Source organism: Xenopus laevis, chromosome 7S (assembly GCF_017654675.1).
Source record: "Xenopus laevis strain J_2021 chromosome 7S, Xenopus_laevis_v10.1, whole genome shotgun sequence".
In the NCBI taxonomy this organism is placed as follows: Eukaryota; Metazoa; Chordata; class Amphibia; order Anura; family Pipidae; genus Xenopus; species Xenopus laevis.
In genome coordinates, this window is record NC_054384.1 from 51,803,270 (window position 1) to 51,827,645 (window position 24,376).

Here is a 24,376-nt window from a genome sequence, read left to right on the forward strand (position 1 = left end):
CTATTTATGAGATACCTTTCTGTGATTTCAAGGTTTTTTTTCCTCCACCCACAAAGCTACAAAATTCTTGGATGACAAAAAAACCTAACACTTCTTGTTGGAGAGGCACAAAGGCAAAAATACCTAAAGAATAACAAATGTCAAAGAACAATTATTAATTATATATACTTTTAGTGAACAGACACTGAGTTGCTTTATAGCTGAGGGATATGGTAAAATCATCCTTTACAAGAAGCACAAAAGACAACATTCAGGCAACTTTCATGGATACCACTGCCTTTCAAGTACTAATGGAAATGTTATCCCCAGGATTCGATTTCCTGACTTTTTCCCCAAACTTGCACATTTTCAGTAGCATATCTTACCAGAATAAATGGGTCTATCACAAATGTATTTTGGAAATGAGGATGCTGTGCACTTATGAGGGTGGAGGCTTGCAAATTTCCAGAACTCCCACATAATTTCTGTATATGAATCCTACATTTTTGACAAAGTAATGAACTAAGGAAACACAATCCCATATCTTGGCAGGGATAACATTACAATAATTCATGCTTGGCCCAAAAAAAGAGAACGTGATCAAAATAAAATCCAACTAATTTATTAAAAATTCTAAACAATACCTTATTATTTATACATATATTTCAAAATGCAGTACATCGAGAAATCAAAGTACCGCAAAACTATCTTAACAAAAGTAAATTAAGTCAAGATAAAAAAAATGCTACAAAGGCTCATCATATACACAAGTCTTGCCATAAAAGTTAATGAAAGGCCTTATTATATTAATACAAAACAGATACATCACATTTACATTTACAAAATTCATATTCAACCATATACTCAGCAGAGTATTCACTTTATTTCCAACAGTTCTTCATTTCCTTGTATTTTCCACTTCAATACTTGCAAGAGCCAGTACCTTGTCTCCTGATCCTATGCACACAATCAAACAGAAATAGGTTTTAGAAGCAGCATATAAACATTAACATATATATAAAGCATAAATCAATGTACAGTACAAATACAGACTTTATTAAAGGATAAGGAAACTTTAAAGAAAACTTTTAAAAAGTCAATGTAAAATTGTTGAGGATGCTATTCTACACACTTTTGAAATTCATATAATTTTTTTAAAAAATTCTATGTAAGGGATTCATATACTGTTAATCTGTATGCATTTTGTTACAGTGCTACCTGCTGGTGCATTTCCAACCATGAAGTAGTCCAGGAAGTTGTCAGGAGAAAGAAAGAGGGCTGGTCTGATGTTCTTCTGGTTACGAAAAACATTTGAAACCTCAGATAACTTTTCTCACATCTTTTCTAACCAGAAGAACATCAGACCAGCCCTCTATTTCTCTTGACAACTTCCTCAACTACTTCATGGTCCAAAACTGACCAGCAGGCGGCACTGCTACTCCAGCAGACTTTTGCATGGAAATCCACGTTTTAAAAGAGCAAACTTTTTTATATATTTATTATGCAATCTGACATGGGGCTAGACATGTTAGTTTACCAGTAAGATGTAGAGACTGATTTTTTGAGACAATTTGTAATTGTTTTCATTTTGTATTATTTGTGTTTTTTGATTTATTTAGCTTTTTATCCAGAAGCTCTCCAGTTTGCAGTTTTACCCTAGCAACCATGCATTGATTTGAATAATAAACTGAAATATGAATAGGAGAGGGCCGGCATAGAACGATGAGCAATATCAAGTAGCACTTACAATACATTTGTAGCCTTACAGAGCATTGTTTTTGTATGGGGTCAGTGACCCTCAATTGAAAACTGGAAAGAGTCAGAAGGCAAAAACTGTAAAAAAATAAACGTGATGACCAATTGAAAAGTAGCTTAGAATTAACCATTCTATAACATAACAAAATCTAATGAATGTTAATTGCAAAAGTTCTTAGAACAGGACTCACCAATTTTACATTCACTGATTTTAAGTTCTGGAATCAAACTTAATAGTGATGTAACTAGAAGATACTGAATCCCACAGTAAAATCATTTATGACCTTCTGAAACTTTGGGATTTTTTTTTTCTATATTTGGAACTGCTCATCAGTCAGTACCCTAATGGTTCCTCTAGACCTCCTGATCCCTCTCTCAGCAGTTGCAAGGTGTGCTTCCTCAATTGTTATGTCACTAAATGTATCTGAAATGGAAAAATGGATCATGCCTTGTTAGGCCTTAAAGGGATTGCTTACCTTCCAAACTTTTTTTTCCAATAAAGTTGTTTTCAGATAGTTCACCAAAAATAAATACTTTTCAATTACTTTCTATTAGTGACTGTTTTTCTAATATTAATGTTTAAAGTTGTTGTTTTTCACTGTCTTATGTATTTGTGAAACAGCTCTGGCAGCTGTTAAAATTTATATGATAATTGCGAATATGCCACAGATACTGCTGATAAATGTATCAACTAATGTGGGAAATGGTAACAGTTCAGATTCTGAACCTGAATTACTGAGCTGGCAGACAAACACCAGAGCCAAGTGTTTGGAAGGTGAACAACCATTTTAAACTAATGTTACACTAGGTGCTTTTGCTGAAGGCATGTTTAATTTTGCCATCAGATCTGGGACCGCATGCAGTCCTTGTCCCGACTGCCTGCATAGCTGCAATTATGATCCGATCGGTAACAGATCTTGCTCTTCACCAAACAAGCAGATCATAACATGTATGACAAGCATTAAATTCCAAATTGGACCTAGCATTTCAGGTGCACATAGGCCCAAAAAGCCCCAATAAATAATGGCATCTTAAAGCAGTGCTCCTGGCATTAGCTATAATCTACAAACTACTGGTCTGGGCCTGGAACAAAGTATTCTGTTTAAAGGGAGTAAGTTCAGTATAAAAAAATGTATTTTACACTGGCAAAAAAATAGTGAAATATTTTGTTTTTAAATTAAAAGAATAGGCAGAACCACTAGTTATATGGAATGTGCTGATTTTTTTCTAGCTTTTAAAGTATAATCTGTATTATTGATGAGCCTGCTGTTAGGTTTTGTAATGTATACTATAATGTATGTATAGACTATGAAATGTAATATAAATAGATAACACCATCTGTGGCTTATATGGGTTGCTGGAAGCACCTGGAAGGTGGACTTGAGCATTATTCGTCTCTGTAAGAGTAGCTTATGCAAAATCTGGATAGACTAGATCTCAGAACATTGAGATGTCTTGAATTTGAATTTGGTACGTTGAGGGTGTGTATACAGCATGGTCTATATTTGTTTGTAACACTGATAACCCTGGCTTTCTGAAATGTACCTTTCTGGTTTTATTCTCTATCGCTTCCAGCATTCCTCTATAGTTTGTATTTCCACCTGTTCAACTGAAAATATTTGATATTCAGGAGACATTTCAGGGATTTCCAAATCAGCTGTGTCACATACTTTATAAAATATGTTTATGATATACAGTATGCCTCCATTATTATTATTTTAATTTAAGGCATTTAGATGCTCATATCTTATTACAGAAGTGAAATCACACAAAAATTCTGGCAGATTATGTTGTCCTGAAAAAAATCAATGTATATAATATTCATAGATAGAAAGAAAATGCTATGCTATGGGCAACATCACCGGTGATACTATATTATTAAATAAATAACACCCAAACCTTCAGAGACCTTCTGGAATTGGTTGAAAACAGCCCCTGCATTCTCAGAGAGAAAAGCTTCATCTTCAGGTGATATCTTAAAAAAAGGAAATGTTAGGGTAATGCTCCAACACATGTGATATGCAAAAAAAGCTACCTGTAATTGTAATCCAGAAGATATCACTACAATATATGAATCCTTATCAATATGTTATTAGTGTAAAATTAAACTATTGGGAGGTAGAATTTATAATGTTTTTTGTCTTACAATCTAAAGAAGGAATGGCCAGTTGCCCATAACCTGCAGATCCCCCAAGCTTGTTGCCAATAGACACAACAGCCCAGCATTACAACGCTTTACAAACAAAGATATACATACATACACACACATATGCATTAAACAGACCATGTTTAATGACTACATTGTCATATAAAGCATTTTATGAAAAATGCTTCACCAATAAATGGACAGAAGCACATGCAATGCGCATGTACTAACTATCACGAAAAAAAAATTGGTATCATAGATAAAAAGAAAAATGTATGTTTATATTTACCTTTTCTCCAAGTTTCTGCAATGCAATCAGGATCTCCCCTTTCTGCTGTGTGTATAGATCTCTTCCTAGTTTGCCAACCATTAAATCACTATCCAACTAAAAGGAAACAGGAGCAACAAAATGTATTAAAGAATTTATTTTGCAGAAAATATGGTGTATGGTGTAATATTGTAATCAATTACCTCTGCTAAACGCGTCCGAAGTTGCTGAGGCTGTTTTTTCACAAACATTCGGATAACCTGAGGAGTCTTAAAGGCTTGACTAATAGCTGCCTGTATTGCCTGTACATGAATGGATGGATATTAAATATGACACCAACAAACACCAAAATATTTCACAGCTATATCACAAAGCAGAATGACTCTTCAGGCAGATACAGTCAGAAGAAGGTCTACATGGAAAAATAGTTTTACAGAAAAGTAGGTAATAATTATTTGTTATAAAAAATAAATAATATATATTATTTTGTAATATGATATATTTACATATACATTTGTGAATGTCATTTATTTTCATATTAAAAGAATGTTTGTAATGTTTCCATGCTCATTTTTCATGTTTAATTGGGTTGTACAAGTGCACAGTATGCACAACTATAGAAAATCTAATTACATTTACTGATACATTTCAGTGAGCAGCATCCCAGAAGAAACACAGTTCTTGTATTAATCCTAGATCAGGGCTGTCCAACTGGCGGCCCGCGGGCCGCATGTGCCCCTCCACATCAAAGTCTGCCTACTGTGTCTGTTTACCATGTGTAAACTTTAAAAGGTATCACTACAGAGATTGACTGGTCCCTGCATTGTTTAAACTTCAAATTCACACTGTAATCCCCTGCATTGTTCACATTTGTGACACCTCTATTGTTCACATCCTAAAGACCTGTACTGTTCACACCTGAGACTCAGACTCAAACTGCCCACATTGTTCACCTGTTCACACCTTATTGAAAATGCTAATGGGGCATCAGCACTGTGTCACTGTATGTAGTACATATTAGACTGGTCCTGATTCCGGTCTCCTGCTCTGTTCTGTCTGCCCTATGCTCCCTGTGTGTGTCATACTTTGCCTGCTCTGCCATACTCTGCCTGTCCTATGATCCCTATGGAACATAAGCCTGGTATTTGTTTTGGGGGTTTGTTAGCATTTGAAAATTATTGTTAGTGGCCCCTAAGGTGTTTAATCATATGCTGGGGTACTGTATTATACACAGGGGAGGAGGAGGCATATGGATTTATGGGTATGTCTTATATGACTTTTTTCACATATGAGTGACATCCTTGCCAGGGCAGGCACAAGGTAGTTCTGCACCCTAGGCAAGAGCTTCAATCAGTGCCCCCTGTCCTGCACTACCATTTCCCTCCGTCCCATGATGGTTTTTAAATAAAGAGAGAAAGAAAGTGTACAACACTTTTTCATTTATATTACTGCCCCCTGTACCTGTACCAGCAAGCTCAGCAGCCATCCATTATACAGCCCTTCTGCAGCCATCATATTGCCCCCAATATTTACCTGTGTCAGCAGCAGCCAAAAATAAATCTGATCACATCATATTGCCCCCAAGTATTTATGTACCTGTGCCAGCACCTAGCCCAGCAGCAACAGTAAACATATGGCCTCCAAATCTGTACCTGGCTGTGCCAGCAGGAAGCTTCACACTTTACAGTAATAGAAAAAATGTCTTCAGTTCAATGCAACTGTGCAAGGCACAGAGAGCGAGCCACACCAAGCAGGCCGCCAGCTCTCTGCCTCCTCTGTCTCTCTCTGTCACCCAACGCATCAGTGACATAATTGACGCGTGTACGCACGACGCGCTGCACTGCACAGTAGGAGCTATTACTTGCCGGCAAGAGGGAGAAGGTGAAGGAGGGGGATTCCACCCAAAGGTGGACCATGATTACTGAAACAAATTATTAAATAAACGCTTGAAAAAAATGAAAACATTTAAAAACAAAAAATAATCCCCTGAAAAGTGTGCCCCTCAATGATGGCGCCCTAGACAGCCGCCTATTCTGCCTACCCCTAGTTCCGACCCTGATCCCTGCAGTGAGCACCAACCATTTGGTTTTTTGGTGTGCTATTAATGTGGACATGGTCTTGCTGTAACATGGGTGTGGTTTAAAGTGGGTGTGGTCTAAAACAGGGAGTGGCTAACACTGGCTTCTGTTATCGGCCCTCCACCATGTAGATTGGAAAAATTCCGTCCCTCGGCACCCTAGAAATTGGACAGCACTGTCCTAGATGATTGTGCGGATTGTTAAAAAATCAACAGTAATGAACACTGTATTCCCTATAGAAGCTGTTTCAGTTGTTGGATCTCTCACCTGTGTAATGTTTATCCATACCTCACAGCAATTTGAAAAACTACATGCAGCTATGTCCTTGGGAGCTATACTCATGAATAAAATACTTATTTTAACAAAGGTTAGATATTAGACTGTAGTGGACTCTAGTTCTCTAGTTTTGTGTATCTAGAAGGAAGAGCATCTTGTTACCATGGAAATATAATGAGTTACACAATGCTGACTTACAACCACATGTTGACACAGACATCCATGGATATAAATAAACATCCATATATCAAGCCCATATATCCTTTGCTTTTTTTCTTAAATAATGCAGAACGTCTGCAAGAAAATTGTTGAAGATGAGAATGCTATTTTATTTACATATGTATTTCTTATGTTTTGCACTGGAGCAACACAAAAAAGCAGAAAACTAAATTTATTCTGCACAGAAATCTTTAAATGGACGGTGACAAAATTAGTGGTGATTCTTCTTTCATATAAGTAAATTGGCCTGTGGTGAGCTGAAGGCTCCTGCAAAATAAGGACTGAACTCCACGGGCAATTTTCGTCAGATCGTCTCCTGGCGACAAAACGCAGGCGACAAATCGGATGTAGTCGAGGCTTCAAAATATAATGGGACTAAACCAGGCCTGGACTGGCAATCTGTGGGTTCTGGCAAATGCCAAAGGGGCTGCTATAAGGTGCCATAGAACGTCACTATTTAGTGGGCTGGTGGGGGCCTCTGTGAGGGCTGATTGGGCCTCTGTGTACCTGAAATGCCAGGGCCTATTTTAATTCTCAGTCCGGACCTGGACTAAACATAAAGTCGCAGGTAAAAACTACACAATAAGACTGACGAATGAAGATGCAGCTTTCTGCGTTCACATCAGACAGTAGTGTCTGATGGAATGTAGTTTTTACATGTGACTGTGGGGCAAACTAAGGGGCGCAAGTGATACAAATACAAGATCTCAAAGTTTACATATACAAATATTTCAACAGAATCGATTCACAGTTAACTCCAACTCACTACATTTCCACAATAACAGGATGCTTTAATAAAAAGGGCGGTGTGGCCTGACTGTATTGTTCCAGAGATCCTAGCAGTCAGAATGCTGTCCTTTGTACTGAGTGGATTTTCAGTTTTGAAAGAAGATAAAATGTTTCTAGGTGTACCAATAAAATCTGGGTATCAAACACTAAATCCTTAAAGTAATAATAATGGGTGTACTCTACCTATGAAGGCAGGATGTGTAAATGATTATGCCTAGCAAAAGATGTGCTTTGTACATGTGAATCGAAGTCTTAAAACTTAAACTTGCCAATTGAGTTTTGTTGGCTACCAATTATACAAACATAATCTGACCAGGTGCATGTTTGTGTGCACTGAACAGACTAAACCAAGGGGTGATTTATTTTCAAATTGTTAAGTATTGGCAGTTGCAATGTGGGTAAATAGATAGGGAGAAGGTACTTAGAAAAGCTATGATCTCTTTTCATTTTTTTTCTTGATTTAATCACTCTTTCTTTCTCTGCATTCTCTTCTAAATTCTTTTTCTTACATTTTCAAATGGATTGCCATAGCAACATATTCATAATTAGATTTTTTTTACAGTCAGCTGCACATTACTCTCCAGTATTCATAAATGAGCCCCAACTTATGAGTATTAAATAGTATATTGCTTTACTTAGCAGATCTTTTGATACAACCTACAGATGAATCATAAAGTTTACATACACCTAGGCTAAACTCAATGATACATTTTTATTCTTATGTTACCATACAATGCCTGCATTAATTCAAATAGAGTATCTACTTTATTTTCTCTATGAGGTCAATTATTTATAATAGCTTAGAAACTTATCTATTTCAGACTTTGTGTACCATATCTGGTTTGTTGGATTCCTTGCATGGTGTTTTTATTTAATTTCAAGTAGATTAGAGGAAAATGCCAGTAATTAATAAGATCATATCCACAGACTGATTTATGCAGAAATTCTTGAAGAATTTGTATAAAACTTGTTCATTATGAATTACTAGTGAAGGAAGGGTTTGGTTCTGGGACAGGACCAATTACTCATTTGTAAAGGCACTGTACCAGAGAGGATCTATTAGGAACTCCAACACAGGTTTACATCTTTAAAAGAACAATGCTTTTTAGCCAATACCTATACCGTAGGAGTAATTTCCAAAATGTATGCAGTATGTCCCCTTTTAGTGGTGTTCAGAAGAATTAAAAATAAACATCTCACCAGCTGCATTCCGCCTAACTCATCTATCAGAGTCATGTTACCGGACATGATTTTCTTCAGTGAATCGTTAAATTCATTTAGCTGCTCTAGTGTTTCCTTCTTGGTTTCTTCATACTCACTTCATACACAAATATAGCAGACCCTTCATAAAGGAATATGGGGGGGGGGTCAGATGAGTAATGTAAAGCATCAAAGCATCGGACATATTTTTATGGTAAAATTATAAATAACAAATAACAGACAAAGACAATGTTAAGGCAGATAAAAAAAAGGTTTAAAGGGGACCTGTCACCCAAAAAATGTTTTCCAAATCCTATTTTATCATGTTAGCCAATCAATATTAACTTTAATTACACTGTATAAATTATTTCTTTTCTTTTCTTTTGAAATTCTTTTTATTGAGATTTTCAATAAAATACAAGAATATGACAATATGTTAAACATACAGTGTTTCAACAAGGAGCAAAAGATATATTCTTAAGCATAACGGTCAAAACATTTGACATGAAAGAAAAATAAAGAAAGAAAGAAAGAAAGAAAAAAAGGGGAAAATACAAATAACATAAAATATTAAAATATTAGAATAATAATAATAAAGTAAAATTAAATAAAATTAAATAAATAGACCTGTTATTCTTTCCTTACAAATTAAAACCTGACAATGCAAAAATACATAGAAAAACATTTTTGTGAATGAAGGCATTAAATATTTCTTTTAATGTATCATTAGCATAAATCTTGTCCCATAAGATTAAGGATAAATGACTTCCTATCAGCCTCTAAAGATGAAATATAAAGGGACCATCTATTCCTGATTCTATTTCTTTGGAGAAGATCATCCATTCTAAATCTAATTACCTCTTGAATACATAAGTTAAATAGATAAGAAAGCACGTCCTTCAAAGAAGGGGGGTTCTCTTTTATCCAGTACAAGAATATGGATTTTCGAGTAGCTGCCATAACCAACCAACAAAAAGACAATATTTCATCTGAGACATTAATAGAAGAACCATTGTAAGATACCTGAAAAAAAGTCTTTCACATCTACTAGAGCATATTGTGGACTTAAAGAAAAGTCTAAATTAATCGATTTTTTAATAAAACCTTTTATTTTCTCCCACAGGTTTCTAATGTTTATTAGAAACCTGTGGGAGAAAATAAAAGGTTTTATTATAAGATCGATTAATTTAGACGTTTCTTTAAGTCCACAATATCCTCTAGTAGATGTGAAAGACTTTTTTGGACAATCCCAGATATAATGAAAGAAATCAACATTCTGCTCCTTACATTTTGGGCAAAAAGAAATCTGAGAGCCATCACAGTTTTGGAACAATAAGCCATAACCTAAATGAATGAGCCGAAAATGCTGGTCTCTCCAAGACTCAGAGCATATATTCTTTCTAAAATTTTGGAAAGAGTGCAGAAGTTCCCTGGAAGAAATATTAGTTCCCAAAAATGAAGACCATTTTTTACTCGAGTTATCAAGTGGATCCATATCCTTGGAAACTGGCTTTAAAAGATGTAATGAGATCCATGAAATACTATTTAGTTTAATGTCTTCAACCAATTGTAATAAACTTTTATAAAACTGATGATGACGTAGTTGTGCTTTTGTTTTATTATCAATTAATTGGAAACCTTGTCTAATCTGCAAATAACTGAGCCTTTCCTTCTCAGAAAGACTATACTTTTCTTTAATCACTTTCCAAGGAAGTGGGTCTCCCGAAATAGGATCTAAAATGTGAATAATTTGAGAAATACCAAATTTTCTCCATTTGTAAGAAAATTGATTTCTTTGCTTTATAGGAAACCCCCTCAGAAAGAAAGGAGATAAAAAAGGTGAGACATTGAAGTTCAGATTATTCTGTTTACATAAAATTTTCCAAGTACTGGTTGTATCTCTAAAAATTGGATTTCTCTTAATATCTATATGTTGCTCAGACCAGTTTTTATGTAAAGAAGATATAATATGTTCTTTTGAGTCCAAAAATAATTCCAGATTCAGATTAGTAAATTTCTCAGTACCAGACAACCATTCCACAATGTATCTAGTATTAGCAGCAATATTAAACTTTCTAAAGTCTGGGACATTAAGTCCTCCTAAACCTTTAGGTTTTCTAAGTTTAGATAAAGAAATTTTAGGTTTTTTGTTGTGCCAAATAAAATTTCTGAGGATTCGGTCTAACTTCTGCACATCAAGATGTTTTAGCAATAACGGAAGGTTCAGGATAGGAAACGCAATTTTTGGAAAAATTAGCATTTTAAATAATGCTATCCTTCCCATTAGGTTCAATGAACTATACATCCATTTTTTGCAATGGGTATGCATTATGTGACTTAATGGAGAAAAATTCAAAGGGTACAATTTAGAGAGATCAGAAGAGATCATTATTCCCAAGTACTTAATTTTACCAGAAGGAGATTTAATTTGAAGATCAGCTAGCAATTGTCTTGGAATGTTGGAACAAATGTTCAAAATATCTGTTTTACTGGAATTAATAAAATATCCCGAAAAAGTCTTATAATAGTCAAAAAAATTAAAAATATTACTAAGTGATAACGTTGGATTACTAACAATCAAAAGAAGGTCATCAGCATATGCTAATGATTTGAAATGTTTACCGTCAATCGTCAGACCTTGGAATACATTTGAAGAATCAAGAAATCTAATTAAAGGCTCCATAGAAATATTAAACAGGAGTGGGGACAAAGGACAACCTTGACGAGTTCCTCTGAAGAGATCAAAAGTCTCTGATAGTTCCCCAACTGCTGCGATTCTTGCTTTGGGATTCGAATATATAGAGCTAAGTAATAACATAAACTGACCTTTAAGACCAAATCTGTCACAGCATTCCGAAAGATATTTCCAAGAGACATTATCGAAGGCTTTCTGTCAGGCCCGAAGGCTCCGTTTGAGGTGTCGGACCAAGGAGGAAGCAGGCAGGTTACACACCAAGTTCGCGGTACAAGAAGGGATCAAGAGAAAGAGTAGTCAGCCAGGCAGGAGGTCAGTTCAGGCAGCAGGTAGTCGTAAACAGGAACAGGCAGAGGTCAAATAACAGGAATCCAAACACGAAAATAGCACCCAGGAACACAATGAAGTAGAACCTATTCACGGGCAAAGGCAGAGAGTGACAAATGGCCATTTAAACAATTCTTTGGCGCCAAAACGTGCGCAGTGACGCCATGCGTTGCGTGCTGACGCTGCGTGTTGAAGCTGTACGTTTTGGCGCTGGCGTCTTAGCGCTGACGTCATCGCGCATGCGTCTTCAGGCATGCGCACATCCGCCGCATCCAGGCGAGGCGCCGAAGGAGAAGATCCATGTGGCCCGCCCTGGGCGCCGCCATCTTGGCGTGGACGCCGGCGAGAGAGGACGCGCTGGACCGCGCTCCTCACACTTTCTCAGCATCTAAGCTCAATATTGAGCATGGAAACATAGCTTTCTTGGCTTTGTAAATAATATTTATTAAAGTACGTATATTCTTAACCCCTGTTCTATTTTTTACAAAACCATTTTGCTGAGAAGAGATAATATTGGGTAGTAATAAAGAAAGCCTATCAGCTATTATTTTCGTTAAGATCTTAATGTCAAGATTTATTAAAGATATAGGTCTAAAAGAAGCCGGTTGAGAAAGATCTTTGCCTTCCTTTGGAATTAATTTTATATGAGAAATCATACTAGAATTTAAGACCTTCCCATGACAATAAATTTCATTATATAGATTAGTCAAAAAAGGGGCTAGTTCCAATTTTAGTGCTTTATAAAAAGGAGAAGTTAATCCATCAGGCCCACCGTCTTTAAAATCCTTTAAAGAATTTATAGTAGACAGTACTTCCTGGATATTAATTGGTTGATTAAGCAAATCTAGTTGCTCTTCAGATAGTTTTGGGAAATTAACCTTCAAAAGAAAATTCAGACTTTCAATTTCATTTATCTGTGAAGGGGAATAAATAGATTCAAAATAACATTTAAAGATATTTACTATGTCTTTTGGAAGGTTAGTCAATTGACCCAAATGGTTTCTAATTAGCATAGGTTTATGAGACCATTTACTATGTTTAAACATATTGGCAAGAAATCTATTTGATTTATTATGCAATTACCAAACCCAGCTTTGCAATAGGCAAAAGAAGACTGGTCCCTCAAATTAACCCAATGTTTAAGTTTATCTAATGCTTCTTTATATCTTTCACTATGTTGTTTAGTAGGATGCATAATAAAATTCAAATAGGCCTTTTTTTGAGCTTTGGAATGCAAAATAAATTCTTTGTTAATTTTTCTCATATAATGTATTCTATAAGAAGTAATTTCTCCACGGATTACCACTTTCCACGCATCCCATAACAATGGCAAGTTGGGCTCATCATCCTGAGTTGACACATTCTCCTTAAGAAACAAATTCCATCTCTCTCTCAGCTTTTTATTAAATTCCGGCTTATCTTTGAGAAAAATTGGGTATGACCAAGGAATGTAAGATTTTGGTGTAGGGCCTAAATTTACCTCTATTAAGACCGGGCGTGATCTGACAAGTTAATACTACCAATATTTGCTGATCTAGTTTTATTAAGTACATCAATTGATGAAAATAAGAAATCAATACGAGTACCTATTCCATGAGGATGAGAGAAGAAGGTAAAATCTCTATCTGTCGGATTCAACATTCTCCAAAGATCCACCATCTTTGTTTGACTTTCAAAATTCGATAACAATTTTGATTTTTTAATAGACTGTTTTTGGACTGGACCACTTTTATCTAAAGGCCATAAATAAGATTCATTAAAATCACTGCCAATAAAAATTTATTTTGTGGATAAGACCCTATCTTCTGGATTATCTGAGAGTAGAACTGTTCTTTACCTGAATTAGGAGCATACAAGGAACCCATGAACCAAATCTTATTTTGTAAAAGCACCTCAGCTATCACAAATCTTCCATCATTATCACTTTCTGAGTTCATTAATTGGATATTTAAAGACTTATGGAATAAGATCGCTACTCCTCCTTTTTTTTTCACTGCAGGAGAATAGACTATATTTCCAACCCACCCTTTTTTTAATTTTTCAGATTCTACGTCAGAAAGATGAGTTTCCTGAAGCATAACCACATCTGATTTCAATTTTTTTAACTCGGCTAAAATTATTTTTCGCTTTATAAATGAATTAAGCCCATTCACATTCCAAGTAACAATATTAAGCATTGAAACCTATCATAAGATATGAAACATTGTTACAAGAATACCAAATGTTTCTAGAAATACCAGGTCTAGTAAAATAAGAGGAGAATGTAATGCAGGTCAGATCATAAAAGTGAATGAGAAAATAAAATAGAAACATCATAAAAAAAATTTGAACAAAACTCCAATAAAATACATATAAAGTCATCAGGGATGTAAACCATCTATTGATGAAATGAACATCTTTAATAACTTCAACCCAAAAAACCCAATAGCTTCTTAACTTTAGTGCTTTTGTGTCGAAAACTCTCAACCAACCAAAAAAGAAAAAAAAACAAAGCACCAAATATACATTAGGTTCAGTGACTTCACTTTTTTCCTAAAGAGAGAGAAAGCTTAAACTCTCTTACAAAGAAAAGTGGCAGGGCAAATTCCGCAACATCTACCACTTACAAAATCAAAACCTTCAACTTGAATTAGGTCATCATATTATCCAAATTGGATTGTTCCTGTGTAATAGGCGATCTAGATCTAGATCTTGGATTTGCGGTTGTATTCCTGTCTGGAATCTTCTGTGAGGGACGAGAAAAATTTTTTGTTTCTTGTCTCCTTTCCTTAGCCAAAGCAGAGAAACCAAATCTTGCATCTTTAGATTGATCCTTAATAGAGGATGGGGATTGTTTCTCAAGCCGGAAAATGAAGTTTGAAGCATCCTTTGGATTTCAAAGGTGTGAGTTTCAGTAGCCAGGAAAATCTTCAATTTAGCTGGGTGTGTGAGTGCAAATTTGATGTTCATCTTAAATAAAGATTGACAAATTGTAGTGAACTCTTTCCTTTTTTGAGAGAGCAAAATTGAATAGTCTTGGAATATAAGAATTCGAAAGCCATCAATATCAGTATGATTTTTCTTATAGGCTTGAAGCAATAAAGCTTTTTCAGAATAGTCTAAGAACTTAGCAATAATTGCTCTTGGTTTGAGAGGAGCTTGCTCTCTCAAGGGTCCGATGCGATGGACTCTTTCCAGCTTCATATTTGTTAAGTTCTGAGAGATCCCTAATTTTTTAGGGATTGTTGTAGTAATCATTGTGACAATATCACTCATCTTGTAAGATTCCGGAATTCCTATAAATCTTAAATTATTTCTTCTTGTCCTATTTTCGAGATCATCAATTTTAGATTGCATATCCTTTGTCTTCTTTTCCAGATCATCCAATCTCGAAGAAGTGAAAATTGTGTCATCTTGAATATCAGAAACCAGAGTTTGTAATTCCTGCATCTGGCGATTCTGTGAGGTGAGGTTTTCAGACAAACTTTTAATAGTGCCTTGTAAAAGTTTGAGAGCTTTCTCAATAGCTGATTGAATAGCCTTTTCAATCGTGGGGTTAAGTAGTTTTGCAACTTCAGCTGCTAGAAGAGAATTTTCAGTAGATTTTTGTTGTGTGCTCTTAATGGAGCCGTTGTCATTTTCAGAATTTTTGGAATTCTTCAGTTTACTTCGTTCATATGTTTTCCCATTACTCTTGGTAGAGAAAACTGAGGGAGCAGGAGAAGTATCCATATTTCAGTAGTAGATTTTTGTCAAAAAAAAAATATATATATGTCAAAATCCACTATAGTTGCAAGCAGTACCACAAGAAAACACTTAATCTCCTTGAATGTAGACTGGTGTATATTTCAGAATTGGGGTACAATAAAATATCATAAATATGTATTTTCTTCACAGTTTGCAATATGGTATGAAGATGCAGAAAATAGGTTCAGATAATTCACTTGTCTTTACCTCAGCTTCTGTTTATTTGCAATTCTAGAGTCTTTACGCACAAATATAACTGTTTGTGAAGAAAGTGTGTCATGAGGCAAAAGTTCAACCACCGTATTCCTCACACAAATGCGTCACTCGTTAGTTAAAGTTAGGTATGACTGAAGATCTTATCTTCTCCTTAGTAAAACAATGACACTCACTTTGCTTTTCCCTTCACAACTGTTACCTTTTCCTCCAACTCAACACTTTCTGCATAAAAGCATTAAGGCATGTTATGAGGGTTTATCCTGAGGTAAAGAAAGAACCCCTTGTCAGCCATCTTGCTTCATAAACAAATGCGTCGCTCAATAATAACATTTGTTATACTTGGGGTTATTACTGTTCCTTTACAAAAACTTAGTCACTAACTTTCTCCTTCTCAACTATCTCCTTTTCCTTCAGTCCAGTCTTCTGTATTTAGAAAAACAGTTAGGCTTGGTAAAAGGAGTTATCGTGAGGTAATGCCTCTGTCAGCCATCTTGTCACAAAAGTATATGACTTACAAATCTTTTAAATTTGCCAGGAACAGTTTAAAGCATTAATATATAAGTTATAGTTACTGAAATCTTCTAAATAATCCACTTTACATTGCGGTTCACAGGTTTACAGGTCTCCGTTTCAGATCCAAGGCCATGGGCACCGGCCAGCACCGAGCCAAACTGCTCCTCTGCTCTCCAAAACAGCCCCAACCGCAACCGGATCGCTTCGGAAGACTCACAAAAGAGAACAGGAACTTCGAAAATCTTCAAGGTAAGTAAATGAAGTACATTGCCGAATTTAAATAGCTGGTGTAAGTGGAAATGCGCAGAGCTTCACTCCCGCCCTCCCGCTCTCTCAGGCGCCATCACCGGAAGTGTATAAATTATTTCAATCTTGTTTCCATCAGTCTGGCCACTGTTATTAAGTCAAGCCTTACATCATCTCAGAATCTTGTTTGCACCAGAATGGGAGACCTGATGTACATCCCCATGCACTGGCTACACAATTAAATGGTTAAGAGAACTGGGGGGATGTGGGGAGAGCAGTGACATCCAGAAAATGCTGAATGGAAAGTGAAAGGAATTGCTTGCCCCACCTCTATGCTTAAGGCATAGAGTTGGGGCAACCAATATTTGATTGACAACAGAGATTTTTAAATGAGTATACAACAGCTATGAACGCTTTAATAAAAAAATTAAAAAAAAGAATTTGGATTTCATGTTTAAATTGAAAATAACTTTTATTATACAGCTTTTTATGTCTGGGGACAGGTCCACTTTAATATTTGGTGTCAGTATCTCTTTTTTAGTACCTGCACCAGAAAGTAAAGTACTTGCGAAAAAGATATTTGGAAACAAAATAACTTTTCAACTAAGCATTCCTCAAAATGGCACTGCAGCAAGCTGAGCAAGTTCTGTATCATATGCACTTTTAGAAAAGGTGACAAGAACACTACTGCTAAATTGTTGATAAATGACAAGGAAATACTTTGATCCACTACGGCAGTACTGTCCAACTTCTATGGTACCGAGGCCCGGAATTTTTCCAATCTACATTGTGGAGGGCCGATAACGGAAGCCAGTGTTAGCCACTCCCTGTTTTTAGACCAAACCCACTTTAAACCACACCCATGTTACCGCAAGACAATGTCCACATTAATAGCACACCAAAAAACCAAATGGTTGGTGCTCACTGCAGGGATCAGGGCCGGAGCTAGGGGTAGGCAGAGTAGGCAGCTGTCTAGGGCACCATCATTGAGGGGAAGTTGATTCACCCAGTTGGGTGGAATCAACCTCCTTCACCTTCTCCCTCTTGACGGCAAGTAATAGCTACTTCTGTGCGGTGCACCGTGATGTGCATACACGCTTCAATGATGTCACTGATGTGTTGAATGACAGAGAGAGTCAGAGAGCTGGCGGCCTGCTTGGTGTGGCTCGCTCTAGCTGCTCTCAGCCTTTCACAGTTGCACTGAACTCAAGACATTCTTTCTATTACTGTAAAGTGTTGAAGCTTCCTGCTGGCACAGCCAGGTACAGATTTGGGGGCCATGTTTGCCATGGCACTGGCATATATTTGGGGGCAATATGATGTGATCAGATTTGTTTTTGGCTGCTGCTGACACAGGTAAAGATTGGGGGCAATATGATGGCTGCAGGAGGGCTGAATGATGGATGGCTGCTGAGCAAGGATGTCACTCATATGTGAAAAAAGCTAAGTCATATTAATACATACCCTTAAATCCATATGCCTCCTCCTCCCCTCCCCTACCCCAGCATGTGATTAAACACTTTAGGGGGCACTAACAATAATTTTCAAATGCTAACAAACCCCCAGAACAAATACCAAAGTATGACACACACAGGGAGCATATAGAAGGCAGAACAGAGCAGGAGACAGGAATTAGGACCAGTCTAATATGTACTACATACAGTGACACAGTGCTGGTGCTCCATTAGCATTTTGTATAAAGTGTGAACAGGTGAACAATGTGGGAAATTGCAGTCTGGGTCTCAGGTGTGAACAGTACAGGCTTTAGGGGAGTGAACAATAGAGGTGTCACAAGTGTGAACAATGCAGGGGGATCACAGGTGTAAACAATGCTGGGGATTAGTCTGAATTTGAGGTTTAGACAATGCAGGGTAACAAACAAGGGAAAGTTGTGCTCACCACTATTTTTTAAAACCATTAGGCGGGGGTGCAATGAGGCTGTGACCACAAAATACATATAGTCAAATACAAGAGTCCTCTGCACTCAACCCATTATCAATATATTTAAGACAGCGAAATTTTGTGCATACTGCTACTAAAAAATGCCTTACCCTTTAAACAAAACAGGGATTGTTTGTCCATATATTGCAATATATTTAAGCTGGCCAACTACGTCAAAGTCATCCCATATCTGGCCAGTCCTATGCTCAATTTTATCTGATTCATTAAGAATTCTATTGCTTCATTATACATTTTACAAAGGGACTAGGTATTACCTGCAACTTAACTTGCTGCTTTCAAAGTAAACATCCATACTTGGCTGCCCTTTTATTAGACACCAGTGGGATCACCTGACTATAGCTGGGAAGGGTGGGAGCTACAACATGGAGCTGGTCACTGCTCCTGTATAAACTATAACAAACAAGGGAAAGTTGTGCTCACCACTATTTTTTAAAACCATTAGGCGGGGGTGCAATGAGGCTGTGACCACAAAATACATATAGTCAAATACAAGAGTCCTCTGCACTCAACCCATTATCAATATATTTAAGACAGCGAATTTTGTGCATACTGCTACTAAAAAATGCCTTACCCTTTAAACAAAACAGGGATTGTTTGTCCATATATTGCAATATATTTAAGCTGGCCAACTACGTCAAAGTCATCCCATATCTGGCCAGTCCTATGCTAAATTTTATCTGATTCATTAAGAATTCTATTGCTTCATTATACATTTTACAAAGGGACTAGGTATTACCTGCAACTTAACTTGCTGCTTTCAAAGTAAACCTCCATACTTGGCTGCCCTTTTATTAGACACCAGTGGGATCACCTGACTATAGCTGGGAAGGGTGGGAGCTACAACATGGAGCTGGTCACTGCTCCTGTATAAACTATAACAAACAAGGGAAAGTTGTGCTCACCACTATTTTTTAAAACCATTAGGCGGGGGTGCAATGAGGCTGTGACCACAAAATACATATAGTCAAATACAAGAGTCCTCTGCACTCAACCCATTATCAATATATTTAAGACAGCGACATTTTGTGCATACTGCTACTAAAAAATGCCTTACCCTTTAAACAAAACAGGGATTGTTTGTCCATATATTGCAATATATTTAAGCTGGCCAACTACGTCAAAGTCATCCCATATCTGGCCAGTCCTATGGTTTACTTTGAAAGCAGCAAGTTAAGTTGCAGGTAATACCTAGTCCCTTTGTAAAATGTATAATGAAGCAATAGAATTCTTAATGAATCAGATAAAATTGAGCATAGGACTGGCCAGATATGGGATGACTTTGACGTAGTTGGCCAGCTTAAATATATTGCAATATATGGACAAACAATCCCTGTTTTGTTTAAAGGGTAAGGCATTTTTTAGTAGCAGTATGCACAAAATGTCGCTGTCTTAAATATATTGATAATGGGTTGAGTGCAGAGGACTCTTGTATTAGACAATGCAGGGGCCAGTTAATCTCTGTAGTGATACCTTTTAAAGTTTACATATGGTAAGCAAACACAGCAGGCAGACTTTGATGTGGAGGGCCACATGAGGGGGGTCGCGGTACGGCGTGTGTCCCCAGAAAGTGTGGGGAAATAGATGCCCCTTCTAGTCTGTGTTATAATATGATCTACAAAGCATTACTAAAATATATCTTTATAAGTTTTCAACAGGGAAAATGGAATAATACACTTGAGCAAGTACAAAAAGGCACTTTACATGTCTCCTAAGTATTCTAATTCGGGTAAAGGTATTGGGAAATAGATAGGCACTTTGAAGATAATCCAGTGTGAAGTCTGGCTATGGAGTGTGTTTTATCAACTGGTTGAAACAGTATTAATCTATAAAAAATATTATATATTGTCATATAGATATCTTACATAATTATCCAGCACTTTTTACAGAGAATGATACACACACAATTTCATTAGCAGTCACAAGTTCAATGAATAGCGCTTAATCTGAAAATAATTTTTTTAAATTATAAAATCAATGTTTTTGTTATTTCTAGAATTAAACAGGGCAAAATATGAAACTGAAACTAAACATGCATTCCACTTCCTGTCATGAACAAGGTAAAAAACAAAGCAACAGCCCTTTTGAGACAAAACAGCCCCAGCTATAGCCGGTTATTCTATTAGATAAAGAGCAGCATTATATTGAGATTTTGGTGATTTGTTTTGAACTTGCTTGGCAAAACAAGTAAATTGTGACTATTTTTTATTTAGATTTTGTCCAGTTTAATACAAGAACTAATGAAAATCATACACATTTCCATTAGTCATCATTTTATTTTTGCAGTTTTTGACTTATTTTAATGTTTTCATTTTTACTGCCTGCAATTAAAGTCACACAGGGTGTGACCCATTGTCAACAATAGGAAGTCTCACTCCCTACAGCAACAAAATGTCTGAAAAAAACTTTGTATTTCCATCAATGTGAATTGCATGAAAAATTATCCATGCAACTGCACAAAAATGCAAGATGAAAAATTTCAATGCAATTATGTCCTTGAGATTTTACAAGCACATTTAAGCGCAATTCACATTGGCAGCAATACTAATGTATTTTTGGGCACTTTCGCTTGTAGGAAGCTCATGCTACCCAAGTTGAAAATGGCATTGTTCCATTAGTCTTAGCATTTTAAAAACCATACATACTTTCTACCCTGTCAAATACAATGTTTTTTTTTATCAGAGTTGGATTCGGGGGTACCATAAATGGAGGAGTTGGAGTCCAAGGTTTTTTGGAAGTCTAGACTCATGAATTGCATTTTATGCATTACTATTACATTACCTGCTGAGTAAGTAGGCATTTGGCTCTGTGGTTTTTGCCTGTGAAACATGACGCTAGGTTCCTAATTTGCTCCCTGCTCCATTCTCTACATGAAACTATATGCATGATCATGGCCAGTTTACTTCACACACTTTCCTCAAAGTTCATTGTAGCAAATCTAGCAGTGCAATTTATTCCAGCTCGCAGTAAAGAACTTCATAACTTATAACAGTGTAACAAACTGTAACCCACAGCACCTTAATACCCCTCTGAATTGTGTCTGTATGTTACCCTCCCATTTAGACTGTAAGCCCTACAGGGTAGGGTCCTCTAGCCTTTTGTTTCCTTGACACTGAGCACTTAATCTGTATTGTAATTATATTTTTTATATTTATGTAAATTGTATTTCTAATAATGCACTTACTGTTACTTTTTATTCCAATAAATGACCCCTTGTTTGTTACTACTAATTTATTGTTTTGCTGTTCAGTGCTTTGCCCTTGAGGAGCTCTTTACAAATAAAAATATACATACATACATAGACAAAGTAAAAAAATAATGGCCATATTGTACTGAAAACAAAACTAAAAGGGAATCTATGTTATGCTTGAGCAATAGCAATGCAAATACCATAAGTATGGAAGAAACATTCATATTCCTGCAGATGGGGTGGCAAAATAAGTAAAGAGAGCAGTAGAAGGCAGACAAACTGAACAAAGAAGAGAGTTAAAACGCAATTACAGCACCTTGCAAAAGCATTTAGACCCTTAACCAAAACTTTCTACACTGAAATTTTGTTCTGTGATATTCCTATGTCAATGTCCTGAAACTTTAAATTAGACTATTGTTAGATAAAACATCAATATAAATAATTCAATTAACCTAATATTTGTAAAGCTGCCTTTTGCCTCAATAACAACATGTTTGTCTTTTGGAGTAGGTAGTTAGCAACCTATTTTTTCAGCCACAATTGCTCCAAATTAGCATTGTGGAAATTATCTTACCAGAGACCACATGAAGTAAAAAAATAAAGTTTATTTGACATGAGTTCCATGGATTCTGAAGTCACCATGAGTCAGAACATCAAACAAAGGAATCACAGGGTGTTTTTAGACTTTTCATGGTCACAGTACACAGAAAAGTTGAAATAAACTACTCTCAGGATGTTACATTGCAGTTATGAACACTAGGACATCAAAGTGAAATTTAACCATGAATGTCCTGAGACAGTACTGACAACTGAAGGGGGGGCACAATGCTGCGGGTAAAATCCTCCTAAACAGATACAGCCAGTAGTCAGGTTTCACTTTTATACTTTGATGTTTAAACAGATTTTTGAATTAAATTGAGAACAGGGTTTTACTTGGCTATTTGCCAGAGAGTCACTTAAATTTTATATAAAATATGTGTGTTCAGAATCTGTGACAATGTTTGAAATTTGTGACACACAAGCATCATCCAAGTAACCTGGAGCAAATCTACCTGGCAGAATGGCTTGATGTATGCGTACCCAAAAGATAAAAGCTACTATAAATTGTTATATCGCAGAGAAACAAATCACGGTAATATTTGTGATTCTATTGTAAAATTGAGTTTGTATTATAAAAAGGTTTTGTATGGCACTGTATATGGGAAAATGTACCTGGAAAGAAAGCATAAAAAAATAGTGTTTAAAGAATAGAGGGACGTAAGGTGGAAAGTGAAACAGAAGTGCCAAGCAGAAGAGACATTGAAAGGGAAGGACAGAATAAAGGGGAAGTGGGTAGAGAAGGAAACAAAAGAGGAGATGAAGAAAGGAAGAGCAAAAGACAAGTTGATGGGGAAAGAACTGTAGAGAGGGAATAAGGAATGCATCAGACTGCACTGAAGAAATATTTAAATGTTGCAGTAAAATGGCAGAAACCTAGCATAGAAGAAGTGAACAAGGTTTGAGAAAGAAACACATAACAAAAATGGTTTAAAGAAAAATAAACTATACAGGGGTAGAATGAAGGCAGACAAGGGACAGCATGGCAGTAAAAAAAACAAAAGGAAGAAGAGCAACTGGGCAGTGGTGAATACAATATTCAAAGTACAATGGCTTAAGCAGTTAACAAAGTCTTTGAACTGGTGTAATGAAGCCCTTTAGTAGTTTAATATTCAGGTATCTTCCACCCTTGCTCCCATCCAAAGCATATAATCAGAGAAAGACGTGTAGGGGTAATATAGTTACGTAGTTAAATCGGGTTGAAAAAAGACAAAAGTCCATCAAGTTCAACCCCTCCAAATGAAAACCCCAGCATCCATACACACACCCCTCCATACTTTCACATAAATTATATATACCCATATCTATACTAACTATAGAATTTAGTATCATAACAGCCTTTGATATTATGTCTGTTCAAAAAATCATCCAAGCCAATCTTAAAGGCATTAAGAATGGTTTGGTAATGCCTTTAAGAATGGCTTGGATGATTTTAGGATACACCAACACAATTATGAAAATCAGAACTGTGATCCAAGGATAATGAGGTTTATGAGGAGTGAAGTAGTAGACAATAAGCAATTAAAGAGTTAGATTTCATTATTGCAGTGCACTTGTGTCATTTGTTCAGGTTTTCTTAGGCACTTGAATTTTGCCGCATCTGAATCCTGCTGAAAAACGCTTGGATTCAGCCTAAATCTGGATTCAATGCATCCATAGTTTTTAATATATCACCTTTAGTGCACTAAACTATTATTTGTTGGGCATGACATTTGTGCGATTGCTATCTGTCAATTAATGGCCAGAACATCAGATTTCTGAACATCTGCTAGATTGTTAAACTGAAACAAACAAGCGTTTGTCACACAAAGAATAAAATCTGCACGTCTATGGCCATCTTTAATCTACATTTAAAATTATACTGTGTAAGCAGCCATTACTAATTCAGTGTGAAACTCTTTTACCTGCATTCTTCTAGGTCTTGAAGTTGTTGCATTAACCGATCCAACTGTTCTTCTAAATTCTGTCTCAGTTTGAAAGTTTCTGATTTCCCTCTTGAGGCCATCACATATTCACAAATCATTCTATAAAAAAAACAAGTGTTTATTTTCAGAACCAAGAATTTATAAAATAACTGAACTCTGAAAGTGGCACAGACTTGCATAAATTACTTTATTCTAAGGAAGACTGACACATAATGCACATGGCTAATTGGACCATGTAGTCAAAATTACGGGCACTGTTATCAACACTGCTG

General features: G+C 36.2%; 1 protein-coding gene across 1 annotated transcript; it reads right to left on the minus strand.

Annotated features, from left to right (window-relative positions):
• Positions 1 to 845: 845 nt before the first annotated feature.
• Positions 846 to 24,190, minus strand: lzic.S (leucine zipper and CTNNBIP1 domain containing S homeolog). Its single transcript, XM_041571243.1, has 7 exons — positions 24,084 to 24,190; positions 16,044 to 16,061; positions 8,711 to 8,828; positions 4,352 to 4,450; positions 4,170 to 4,265; positions 3,634 to 3,709; positions 846 to 936 (listed from the first exon to the last, which is right to left on the minus strand). The coding sequence occupies exons 1-7, from the start codon at positions 24,182 to 24,184 to the stop codon at positions 878 to 880; spliced, it is 567 nt and encodes a 188-aa protein (XP_041427177.1). The 5' UTR covers positions 24,185 to 24,190; the 3' UTR covers positions 846 to 877.
• Positions 24,191 to 24,376: the final 186 nt, after the last annotated feature.